Source organism: Artibeus jamaicensis, unplaced genomic scaffold (genome assembly GCF_021234435.1).
Source record: "Artibeus jamaicensis isolate MK-2021 breed Jamaican fruit bat unplaced genomic scaffold, CSHL_Jam_final contig_432, whole genome shotgun sequence".
Taxonomy (NCBI): Eukaryota; Metazoa; Chordata; class Mammalia; order Chiroptera; family Phyllostomidae; genus Artibeus; species Artibeus jamaicensis.
In genome coordinates this window covers 4,972,494-4,986,126 of record NW_026521828.1, presented here as the reverse complement: position 1 = coordinate 4,986,126, position 13,633 = coordinate 4,972,494, and the positions used below count along the sequence as shown (strand labels likewise).

At 40.1% G+C, this 13,633-nt stretch overlaps 1 protein-coding gene across 1 annotated transcript in view; it reads right to left on the bottom strand.

Annotated features, from left to right (window-relative positions):
• GABRB2 (gamma-aminobutyric acid type A receptor subunit beta2) overlaps window positions 1–13,633 on the bottom strand; it is a 240,742-nt gene that overhangs the window by 34,544 nt on the left and 192,565 nt on the right. Inside the window, exons 7-8 of the mRNA XM_053665953.1 lie at window positions 2,268–2,405; window positions 91–243 (exon numbers count right to left, since the gene is read on the bottom strand). Coding sequence (XP_053521928.1) covers window positions 91–243; window positions 2,268–2,405 — 291 coding nt within the window. The remainder of the gene's footprint in view (window positions 1–90; window positions 244–2,267; window positions 2,406–13,633) is intronic.

The window sequence follows — 13,633 nt, the reverse complement described above, 5'->3', positions numbered from 1 at the left end:
TTTCAGGGTAAGGAAAGCACGCTTGCACACACACGCACACACACACACACACACACGAGTCAAATTCCACAGGAGAGAGGAAAGACCCACCTAATGCCACTCTTGCGGCTGACGCATCATAGTTAATCCAGAAGGAGACCCAGGAGAGGATAGTGATCAGGATGGAAGGCATGTACGTTTGCAGGATAAAGTAACCAATGTTTCTCTTCAGCTTGAAACTGAGGGACAACCTGGGGTAGGAACCTGGAGAAGTAATTTTAGAATATCATCATTATCAATCAGTACTTGTAAGATACTGTATTTTATTTTTTTTTTTTTTTTTTTTTTTTTTTTATGGGGGGGGAGAGGGATATATTTTGTCGGGTCCGCCGGTTAAGGGTCATAAATGGTTAGTATACCTTCCTACACTGAATTTTAGCCCCTGGTGAAGAGCATTTTCTTCTGCAAAACATGTCTGAGAACACTGGGTTTTTAAATAGCAGGGGTCTTACTTTGGGTTGAAGACATCCCATACTCAGTAATTAAAAGAATGCCCGGTTTTCTCTGCTCAGCCTCATGCACTGGATCAGAGATACTCACTCCCTATAACTGTGATGACAAGACAGTTTGGGACAGTCCTTATGTCTTGCCTCAATTGTTTCTTGGCAAATCCTCCCAGTAAGGTTTTTTGTTTTGGGTTGGTTTTTTTTTTTGCATCTAAGAATAAGGCCACACTCCGATTATATTAAAAAATAGCTCTCTTTCTAAAATTTACTTTAGAGACAGAGAGAAAGATGGAAGAGAAGGAGGGGAGAAAGTGAGAGAGAAAGATTTCATGTTCCACTTGTTTTATGCATTAACTGGTTGATTCTTATATGTGCCCTGACCAAGGATTGAACCTGCAACCTTCGCATATCGGGATAATGCTGTAGCTCTAACAAACTGAGCTGTCTGGCCAGGGCTAAGATCCAAAGTCTCAGGATGATTTTAAATCTGGGGCCAAAGGCTGTACTTTAGGTAATACAGCAACTCCTAAAAGTTTTGTGAAGGTTTTCATGTGGATGCATTATTTTTTTCTAAAACCACAGCATCCACCGAAGTTCAAAAGGGATCCCTGACCCCCTCAGAGGTGGAGAATCACTATTTCTGAGCAATATTTGTAGGAGCTTTAACTAAAAAGTCATATTCCTGAAGCTGGGTCCTTTGTGGCGATCTGAGATTCACATGGTAGAAACTATTTATAACAAAATGCAGTCTTAGAACATAAACAATTCACACTGATAAACAGGGTGTGTGGGGTGAGGAAAGAAATTCCAAGTGACTGAAAGAAAGCCCTGGGTAGCCTTCTTGGGCCAAACCAAGTGTCTTCATACTAAAGTAAGAGTATTCGAAGTAGGAACTCATATCTACAGAGTTCCAGGGTTTTAAAACACTTTGCACTTAGAAAAAGTTTCTGTTATTATTGTTCTTTTTTTTTTTTTAAAGCAAGGGGCTGCACTCCATTCTTACTAAATCATACAACTCGTGTCTGAAGTTGTTTGCAACAGGAAGTGCCTCAGCATTTCCAGTTTGTAGTATTAGCTATGTCTGCATGGGGAATTCACGTTAATGAGAAAACATAAAGAAGAATATTCCTGTGGGCTTATTATTTCCCCCCGAATGATGATGTAGCCAATTACTACTTTGCTGGGCTTTCTTACTGAAAATTTGTGCTGATGAAACCAAGTTTAACCATCTGGAACCTCAGTACTGCAAGAGTAAGGATGGTGAAGGCATCAGGATAATCTCAGGATCGGAAGGGTTTTTAGTTCCAAAACAAGAGGTCATACTACATAAAGGAACCCTACCCTTTGAGGGAAATGGGAGCTTCTCCTTCCCTACCCTCTCAGAGAGCTTCACTGTGGTCAGACTTGAGTGAACTGCAACTTGATTATTCCCAGTATATTTGAAAGAATTAAAATCACATCTGTGAGAAGCATAAAACTGGGCAAACAACTCTGACCCAGGTCTTCATTTCTTTCTGTATTCTGACTCCAACAGAGTCCCTTCTCTGGCAAATGGGAGACCCACAGCTCAGCTGCTCAGCTTGGCGGGTGGGGGGGGGTGCCCTCCGGAAAATAACCCAATGGGCCGCAGTTGAGCAGTGGGCATGGGGAACTGAGGTTCTGAGCAGGTCTCAGCCTTCTGGAGTGGCCCTCCTTCCCTGGACCCTGTCCTGAAATGAGTGAACCCTTTTTCCAAAAGGCCATGGAGACTCTTTTGCCCTAACCCTCTTCGCTGATACACACCTGTGGAAAAAACTACCTTCTTGGTGATAAGTTTGTAATCCACGATGGAGAACTGGGGCAGTTCGATCTTTGTTACTCCCGTTACCGCGTTGTCATCCCCGCGCCAGTAAAACTCAATGTCGTCAGTTGTGTATCCATCTGTAAAAGAAAATATATACACACAGACAGATACACAAAACAAAAGACGAACAAGAAACAAAACAGAAAGAATAAAGTTTAGAAGATGAACTACGTGAATGATAATAGATGCAGATAAAGGCTGTTGTGATAGATTAGGTACCCTGGTAAGTACCTCAAGCCTATCGCCACATTTAATCCTCACAACAAACTCAGGAGGGAATTATAATGAAGCCCACAAGAGGAATCAAAGGCTTAGAGAAATTAATAGGTTGCAGTAAGTCTTACAACAAGGAAGTGGCATAATTGGGACTTGAACCTAGGTTTATGTGGTTATGAATCTCATTTTTTCAAACATTATCATATTACTATATAACCCCGGACAACACTCTTAAGACAGAAGAAGAGAAAAATCATTTAAGATATCAGTATAGCATTGAAGGTTACCAAACTCTCCCCGCAATATAAAATACCTGAATTACATCATGTTTGGGTTTCAGGTCAGAAGAGAACTGATGGTTAAGAAGTGAGTCATCAATTTGTTAACACTCACGGACATGGTCTCCAAATTGGATCTTGTAGCACATCTGAATTCCAAAAAACTCCTCCAAAACAAACCTCAAAACCACATTGATTCCACCAGTTTCAAGGAATAAATACTGTACAAATTTAGAGTGGACACTATCAATGCACAGTACATTTAGGTGGTACGCTTCCATTCATTCAGTGATTGTTTCCTGAGCACCTACTATGTTCATCAGTGCACTGGTCCTGGGGATAGGACTCTGTATAACAAAGACCCGTCCTCTGTTATAATGACACTTTCAATCCATGGGGAGGAGTAGAATGAGCACACATACCCTAAGTAACAAGCACACATACAACTGCAATGAATAAACACATATTCAATTGCAAACAGCACTTGCTGTCCAGGGAAGCATGCAACAGAATCTAGTGAATGTGTTAGAATTATACAAACTCACGCACTCACACCCTCAACAGCGTACATTCTTTGCTTATCCCATTTATTTCTTTGAAGAACTTTAGCATCTCAATAGTTGAATTTTTGCAAGCATGGGAAATGGGACAGATATTGCTCCCCCAATGTCAAAAGCAATCAGAACCAATTAAAAAGACAGCTGAGGTTCTTTGCCTTTTGGCATTTGACTAGTTAGCGTAACAATAAGGACTAGAATGCCAATCCTGTGACTCTTAGCTCTTATGATTTTGAATAAACCACATTTCCTCCAAAGAGAGAGAGAGAGTCATTTCCAAAAAAGTAGAAACAAATTATTTTTCAAAGAACTGCGATGCCCTCGATTGAAAATTTATGTCAACCACAGAACAGCTCAGCAACATCTTAACTTTATTAGAAATCTGCAGTGCTCATTTCTAGGAGCCGTGATTTTTATCTGATGTAGAAATATGATTTTTTGGAAGAGCTGTTGAGACTTGAATTTTTGGTTTTGCAACTACAGGCTTTTGGAAGATAGCTAATGATTTTGAAAAGCCTTCTTTAGTTGAAAACATCATAAATTATATAATAATCAAAACTGTAGAGTTTTATTATATGATATACAACCAGAATTTTTATTAGCGTGACTTTGTTCAGAGCCTTCTGTTTTGTTAGACATTGTCTTTCCTCGTATAAAACTGATTTTAAAGGGAAGTCCAGGTAATAAGCAGATTCTCAGAAAAGAGTGTCTAACTGCTCATTAACCTGGACTTTCCCCATTATATAGTCTCGACCTAATTCTTAGAACTGAGGCGTCTGTCCCAAGGGACAACTGCTCTCTTTCTATGACTGCAACTTTCCTACCATGGCCATGGGAACCCTCCCAGTTCGGAGCTTCATCTCAAACATAATCCCATTTCTCACTTGTTATTTGCACACATCTCTCAGTTATGAAACTTTTCAGCCAATGAAGATCCCACCCTTGATAAAATAGTTTAAAATAACAAAATAAAAGAAAGTTGCTTCTACAATCAACCTAGATAACATATTCTTTTGAATTAGTGTTTCGAGTTTCTTTGGCTAAATTTCATAGTAAGAGTCAACTTCATAATAAGAGTCAAAGGAGGACACTACATAACGACAAAGGGAGCAATCCAACAAGAAGATATAACCCTTGTAGACACTGATGCACCCAACATAGGAGCACCTAAGTAGGTAAAGCAAATCTTGATGGACATGAAGGGAGATTGACAGGAAAGCAGTCATAAAAAGGGATTTTAGGGCTTCAGTGGATAGATCTTCCAGGCAGAAAATCAACGAGGGGACAGTGGCCTAAAACTGCACAGTAGGTCAAATGGATTTTATTGATATCTTCAGAGCATTTCACCCCAAAGCAGCAGAATATACATACTTTTCAAAGGTACATGGAACGTTTTTCTAGGATAGGCCACATCTTAGGACACAAATCAAGTCTCACTAAATTTAAGAAGATGGAACTCATATCAAACATCTTTTCTGACCATCATGGTATGAAACTAGAAATCAATCAGAAGGGAAAAAGATGAAAAACACACAAAGACACGGAGGCTAACTAACATATTACTCGACAATCAATGGGATAACAGTGAGATCAAAGAAAAAAATCAAAAGACACCTTGGAGCACATGGAAAGGAGAACACAACAACCCCGAATTTATGGAACACAGAGGAAGTAGCTCTAAGAGGGAAATTCAGAACATTACGGGTCTATGTTAAGAAACAAGAAAAATCTCAAACAATATACACTTAAAGGAACTTGAAAGAAAAACAAAGTCCAAAGTGAGTAAAAGGAAGGAAATAATAGACAAAAGCAGACAAAATGAAATAGAGTCCAAAAAAAGATCAATAGTACAAAAGATCAATATAACTGAGAGTTGGATAATTAAGATTCTGGAATCTGACACCATAGTGCAATGTGGTTATATAGACTTCTTGGCTACTGCTGGTCTCAAAAATCCCAATCTTCTTGACTTCATTTTGAGTTAACCAAGTATAGAATGTTGCAAATGGAAAGAAAATGCCTGCCTTTGCATCACTGGTTTCTGAAGATGAAAGACCAACAACCCATGACAGTGCCATGATGGTCAAGTTCAAAGCCAACTCATATAACTGTGTAGGATGAGCTGAAAGCAGACCTAGTTTTCTTTTCTTTTTCTGTGAACCTTCTCTGAAGGAATACTTAGCAGCCTCTGAAAGTGGTTAAAAAAATAAAACACATGCAAATATTTATGACCTGACTTTTACAGTTTTCATAGAAATAGTGAGTGAAAAATAATTAGATTTCTTTGGAAAGATATCAGAAGGAGGAGATGCACTGGAGCTCCCCATTAATGTCTTGCAAATTAAATTCATCTTTTATATTTTATTCATGGGATTCTAGAAACTGAGTCATTAAATTATATTGTATTGTAATCAGCAAAAATATAACCCAGATAAATTCAGACGGCTTATGAATAAACCAAAATACAAATTTATTGAAATTTACCTGGAGGAATTAAAACTGCATAAAATGTTGTAAGCCTCAAATCAGGACAGGTAAATATATAAATTTTTAAATGTATATAAGATGTGAATGGTGGACATGCTGTCTTTCAAATACTGGTAAGAACGTGTAGTATATAAGATCTAAGGAGTAAAAATGCCATTTGAACAAAATTCACACACTGAACATGTTCTCACAAGATGACATTATCTTATTACATAACGTGGCATTTTAAAAAGTTTTTTCCTCTTGATAGCAGTCTACATGTTTATTTTGTTATCTGCTAAGTAAGTACTTCATTTCAGAAGGATCTTACTGTATAAATAATATGAACTAGTACCAAAAAATTAAACAGAGATGGCAAATGAGAACATTCAGAATAAATAATCAGTGACATCTTTTCTGTTCAAGTGGGAAATTGAAGTGACACTGTTTTCTTGTTACCTTATTTAAACTTTGTTCTTCGTCTGAACTGTTGAATGTTATAGGGCAATGATCTATTTCTATTTCTCGTTGCATCTAACATAGCAACAGGTATCCAGTAACACAGTAGTTGTTTTAGCTGGTTAATTCTCAGTCATCACAACCAACTGGTGACAACCGACAATTCTGGGCTAGTGTAACTGGGATAACTCACATTAGTCATATAGATGGACTCAATATTTTAGGAACTATCTTATCTCAAATTATCAGCCCTATATATGTTTATCACAGCAAATTAAAAATGTTTTTCAATGGAATACCTCTTTGTAAACTTAGTATATTACTGCTCTATTAGTATTTTAAATTTTATGTGGTTACTTTGTTAGTTTTAAGTTACTACTTGTAAAACTTAATTTATGTTCTGGGAAACACTAAGCCAGTGAGATAGGCTCATGGGAAAACTTCTACAGTCCATGTACTAGGAGTGAGTGCACATTTGGGCTCCTCTTATAGTTACGATGTCAAATATAAACATTTAACAAAGTTTAGGAAATCCCGCGATAAAGAATCTGTTTAATTTTACTCACCCCTGGAATTTTCCAAACCCATTTGGCCAGATACATTTTCTTAGGATGTAAAAAATACCCACCCAGCCCTGACCAGTGAGGCTCAGTTGGTTGGGCATCGCTCTGCAAAGCAAAAGGTCGCCAGTTCATTTCCCCTCAGGCACATGCCTGAGTTGCAGGTTTGGTCCAAGGTCAGGGTGCTTATGAGAGACAACTGATTGATGTCTGTCTCGCACATTGATGTTTCTCTCCCTCTCTTTCTCCCTCCCTTCCCATCTCTAAAAATAAATAAATAAAATCTTAAAAAAATGCCTACCTAGGTGTATTTCATTAAATGCCAGAGTTATTCACACATTTTAGGGTGATTTAGTTAATGTTCTCTGAAAAGCCAGGGAAGACTTTGAGAAGACTCATTGTTCCTCAGAAATACATCTTGCTTCTTTGGTGGAGTAAACATTTCTTTGCTCTTAAAAAAGTTTTGAGGAGAGAACGAAACATTTGCAAATAACAACTAAAATTGCCTTTTAAGGGAGCAGGGCAGACAGACATTTCAGGAAAGCGCACAACTGAATGGAAGAAGACAAACGTTTTCATGAGACTCTGTGACCACTTGGAAGTCTATCAGCCACCATCAGAGCGCACTCCACCTCAGGCAGATGCCCGGGTGCTGGGCAAAGGTGCCAGACTGAGTACAGTCAATGGCCAATTAAAGTTGCAGGGAGTTTGCAAAAGAGAAAGAGACACGCTTCTCAGCCGCGACTCTTGAATTCAGCAATGAGAATGTTCCAGGCACTCTGAGTGATTGCCCTGGCTCCTTCATTGCATCTTATTCTTCACTCTGTGTTTCAGATGGACTGCTAGACACGATTTTTGTGCTGTCCAATCATTTTTAGACCTCGAGCAGCTCAGAATAATCGACCTAGGGTAAGTCAGATGATTATCTAGTGGCATCTTAGGAAGGAAGGACGACGCCATCAAGTAATGGCCCAGTGTTCGCCCTGCATCAAAGACAAGCTATTTTTTGTGTCATTACTATTTTCAAATTCAAATCTTATGATGTAAGGGAATAGGAAATCAATCACACTCAAGTAGAATGCCAGATTTTGTGCTTTCAAGATCATTTCTTAATTTGAATTTTAATGCAAATCTTAGCGTTTGCTGTCCCTGTATGGAAGCAGGGTGGTCTGGTGGCTAAATCTGCAGGGTTAGCTGCATGATATTCCTTAAGCTTCCACTCTTATGTTTGGAGAGGTAATGAAGTTGGTGGTCCAAGTAAAAGAAACCGATTCAAAATAATCATAAACAAGAGTTGCCAAACAACACTAACAATCACAGCTACCAGTAAAGAGCCCTTGGGTGTCAGGCACTGCCTTAAACTCTTTACATGTCTCTATCTAGAACCCTATAAAGTAGATTGGGTTAAGTTACCAGGAATCCTCCCTGCTCCCTGATGAGGCTTTTTCCATATGCCTGAGCCCTGAGCAGGAAGTAGCAGAGAAGACGCAGAGACCTTTTGGCTACAGGGATAGATTGGCAGTCCTCAAATTTAATGTGTATAAAGTAATCTTTTTAAAATGCAAACTCTGATTAAGCAGGTGGAGTCTGACATTCTGCAGTTCTAATAAGCTCCCAGGTGGTGAGGATGCTGTTGGCCCGTGGAACATCCACAGGAAGCAAATGATTTTCAGAGCAAAAGTCAATAGACCCTGGCCTGGGAGTCAGGCGAGGAATGTCTGGTACCTAGTCTGAGCCAGAGAAAAACAATGCTGCTTCTGAGTAAAGGTGTTGTAAGTTCCCAAGTCAAAATATCTTCTCCCAGTTCTGCTTCCTTACAAGGGACACTATGTCATATTTCTGATGCTGGTTTTCGTTAGTAATCTATGACCTGTGACCGTGAATCAGGCAGTGATAGCAGAGAACAGAGAAATGGGGTCTAAAGGTTTTCGGTAAATTTGCATTCATGGCACTTTTCTGTGAATATTTAGCTTCATTAGGACGAACAGTATTTCACTCTGGCATTAGATCTCTGCATCTTTTATTTGTATTCCTCAACGGACTAGTCAAGAACCTTTCCGGTTCCCCCTCCTCTAATCTATGCTATCATGCTGCTATTATTATTTATTTTAAAAATGGGTTGCTGCTGCCATTTCTAGGCCTAACAAACAAACAAAAACACAGAATGAGAAAGGAAAATATGGAGAACTTCTTGACGGCCTTCCCTCAGGTTCAGAAGAAATGCAAACCCTTCAGCGGCATTAAAGCCCCACTTCTGTCTCCCTTGCAGCCACACCCTCGGTCCCATTTCCTCCTCCTCCAAAGCTCCCACCTTCTGCTCACACTCCAGGAATCCTCTGACCTCCAGGCCTTGGCTCAAGTTGTTTCCATGACCTGAGATATTTTTCTCACCGATCAGATGCCTGCAAACCTTAGGTGCCCGTTGCCACTGTCTTCTTTCCCAATACGCTGCTGTCTCATCCCCGGCCCTCCCCACTCTGTTGGGACCCTTCTTGCTTCCCTTCCTCATGTTTCCAGTGCACTTTGCTGTCATTTCTGCTCCTCATTCTCACTGCCAGTTTTGCATGAGATGATCTGTAGATGAGTGGGTTTCAGCCCACAGACTATTCTGGAGGGTGAAGAACCAGGTCTGAGACTTCTCCGTGACCCTTCTCCTCCTTCATGCAGGTCTTAGGACTAAGTGTGCTGTTTGTACCACAAGCTTGCCTGGTTGAACTGTCCCATGGTCACCTTTTGCCTGTGGCCCACCAGGTACCCCTCTTCGGAGTGCAGTGGTGCACAGACACATTTGCTGAACTGCGAGGTGGTAGAACCATAAACCTGGGCATCCTCTGTATCATGGTGTGTGGAATCCCCAGGCACCAACCTTTGGCATCAGTAAAAGGAAGGCAGTGGCGCTGGGACCGGTCTGTGAAAAGAGCTACTACATTGAAGTAAAGGCCCCTGTGCTGAAAGAAACTTCCTGATGTTGCTGACTTTTATGTATATTGTCATTCTTAGGCCAGCAAATGTACCTTATGAGTGGCCATGGCCCTTGGGTAATGCCTTTCTCTGGGCTGATAGATTTTGGAAACCAATCTGCCACAGTTGCCTCCAGAGGCAGCTGATACCTACAGCTCAAGTGGAATAATGCTCTCTGGTGACAAGGGGATATGGTCACAGGGAAGAGTTTGTTAACTCAAGGGTGATAACAGAAGATGTTTAAATTAACAAGGCCAATTGGATGGCCTGGGGTAGGCACAGCTGTGTAACAAAATGCCATCAAACCCATCTGCTTTCTAATTGGAGGTGGCAGAGGAAGTGACGGCCTCGCCGGCCAGTGTTGTAAGCGGTCTGGGCTTCTCCCCCTTAGCCCATTCTTTTATGCCTCCGCATTGTGATGGGGTCGACTGAGGATGTGCGTGTTTAGGGATGTCGGCTGGGTGCTCTTGCAGAAGAATTTTTGGCCTTTAAGCATGGCTGGCCTGTGACATGGACTATTAGCATGTGTCTTGACTAATTAGAAAATCTTCCATACTGCTCTTAAGCTCCAGATATAAGCCCCCTTCCTTTTTGCTTACATAATACCCTCTATTAGCATTTGATAAATTAAATTATCTGGTAAGAAATCTATCTCCTATACAGCAGGTCTTCAAACAATGAATAACGTTGTTTCACTCAATGTTATTTTGTCATTAGGTTGTTGGATGTCATGGGAACTTAACTCTTGTTTCTATCGACTAGCCAATGATAAAACTGATTTCCATATAAGTCACTTTGCTTAAAATTATAGGACCTATCAATGACGTTAAGTGAGGACTTGCTGTACTCAGTTGTGAGTTCTTATTTGAACAAAGGGCATGCATTCCTAAATCTGAGGCCATGGCTTGGAGTGGGAAGGTGGCCGATATCAGATTGCTTGGATGACCAGAACTGTGTTTGGTGAGCTTATGGGCTTATGCAAACAGCAGGAGAAAGGCCTAGGGAAATGAGGCATGCTAGCTGCTCTTATTCTAACCTAAAAATAATTACATCAGTGATTGCAAACTAATAGATACCAAAAGCGAACGTAATTTTCAATATGGGGAGGTGCTTAGGTGATTTTTGCAAGCTGCTGCTTGGCCTACTGAGTTGTAGCTCTTGCATCTGCACACTGAATATTTCCAACCCACATTGTCCAAGACAAGTTGCCCAAATGCCTAACTAAGGCCACACCTTTGACTTGACAGCAGATAAGTCCGATGTACTCGGTGCCTTATGCTGATCCTACCAATCCAAATCGACTTTCTTATTAGTAGCTTGGATATTAGTAACTTAAATATTCTTCAACATCCAACATTAAAGCACACTATCCACAAAGATTTAATAAAGCAAAACAAAAAACCTTAAGTGCTAAAACTTATTTCCTTAGTCCCTAAGGATTAGACAATTGAAGATAATAGGGTAATTTTCTGACTGGAACACAACTCAATTGATTTTCAAATTCAAGGGCAGTTTCCAAACCACATTATCTTATAGAACTATGGTTCTACATGACAAATGGTTTCTATGCAGAGAGGGGAAAATATAATGATCTAATATTACCAACACAGCAAATGGTATTTAATATAATAGCCCTATGACTTAAAGAGTGATTTACCTTAGCAGCGTCCTCAAATTTTAGTGAGCCAACCATTTACCCCATGACCTATTAAATATGCCTATTCGTGAGCCCTACCTACAGGAGGTCTAACTGTGTAGGTACATTAATACATGTGCCAGCTGATTCTGATATATGTTCACACATTCATGCGTGGAGAGAATCTGCTCTAGAGTTTGAAAAATTCCTCTAAAATTTCAAGAATGTTCTAGGGCATCCATATCTTTATATTTTCTTAGATGTGGGGTATCCTGGGGACTATGGGACTCTATATAACCTTGGAGTCTACATCTGAGATAATGGACCTCTCCTCTGGCCTAAAGTACTTTGGTCCAAATTTGTCACTTCCGTACGCCCACGGAGCACGTTCTGTGGGCTCTGCTCTCCATCCCTCACCACTCATATCTTGGACCATGACCATGTCGTGCCAAGCCTGCAGAGCTGCTGTCGCCGCCGAGCTGGTTTCCCAATAGTCTAGACTCTGGTCAACGTCTTCCAATGGCTTCTCATTTTGCCTAATCGTAAAACAAACCAGCCTCGTCACATGATCCAACTCGGAGCCTGACTGCACCTTTCGGCCAAACTGTACTGGCTTTTGATTTGCTCTTTATAGGAACGGCAGGTCATTTCTGTCTCGAGGCCTTCACACTCGCCCGTGCTCCCCTTCATGCAGACGCCCACACGGGTGCCTCTTCCTCCCGGGTCAGGTCTCGGTTTCAGTGACCTCCTTGTGAAGCCTGGCCCCCTGTTTCTTACTGTGTGCTGTTGCCCTGATTCCCCACGACTGCTGCTCTCTTCATTTTTACCTTAATTTTCTTTATAGTCAATCACTCAGAAATCGGCGTCTCTATTTGTTTACTCTATTGTTGTTCTCTGGGCACTAAATGTCAATTTCTATAGGGCAGGAAAGCGGGGTTGTGTCTATGTAGCTCACCTGGATCTATAAAACATCTAGGACATTGCTTGGACATGACAGATGCTAAATACATGGTTTTGAATGACTAAGTAAATCCCGATCCTGCTGATTAACATCTATGTCGGACAGTGAGTTCAACCAGGATGCCACAGCACACTGGTTTGTGAGAATTTTTAGAACAACCAGTACCTGACTATTTAGCCAGGGGCACTGACCTCTTTTCCTTTAGATTGTCACATAAAAAAAAATGACAACAGCCAAAATACAACAATAGCCGTCTAGTGTGGATGAATCAAAATTACAGCAATTTCCGTCATTGTTGGCACAAAACATATATTTTTGGGTGTGCTACAGAATTGTAGTGATTAGTTTATATGTGACATGAGATGAAAACGATTGAAAATTGCTGATATAAGAGATAACATAGGCCTTATTACCTCCATGTGTTCGAAATAAACCAAAAACATCGTTAGTAGGTATGTCATTTAAACTGTCAGATTAATAACTGACTTTTAAAAAGAAGTACTGGACAAAAGCCACAGCAAAGTACGAGGCTGTATAAATTCACAGATGGGGAGACAGCTGACGGTTTTTTATTTAGATGGGAGCGTTGCCATTGTGTATTAAGTACGACAGTGTTTGGAGGTTTATTTAATATTCATACGATAAAGGAATAGGTCCTCTTGGTTCGTCATGATTTATGCAGAGGTGATACTTTTATAAAGTGTCTTACTGAAAAAATAGATTTCTGTTATTAACCTACTGACATATTCCTCTGCTTCTTATTCCCTATTTTGTTGTCGTCCTCCAGCTTCACCAACAAAACAAGGCACCGTGATGAATACATGGTTTTAAAATAAAAAGGAGCAGAGATGAAGTAAGTGAAATTTAAAAACAGAATTTAAATTTAAAACAGAGTTTAGTGCCAAACACACACACACACACACACACACACACACACACACACACACACACAGAATCAGATGAAGGCAAAGGAAAACTGATGTTTTGCTAGATTTTTAAAATTTGCAAATATTCAAATTTAAGCAAATAGGATCATTGAATAGGGTAACTTGACATCATAATTTAAGATTTGTTGTAACAGAGAACCACCAGCATAACTTAAAGTCTTCTTAAAGTAGTAACCTTGAACTAAGAGATTCTATCAGATCTGAATCTGGTTCCTCTAGCTTCACAATTTATGCCAGGGATGTGGCGTATTTAGAAGGATGACT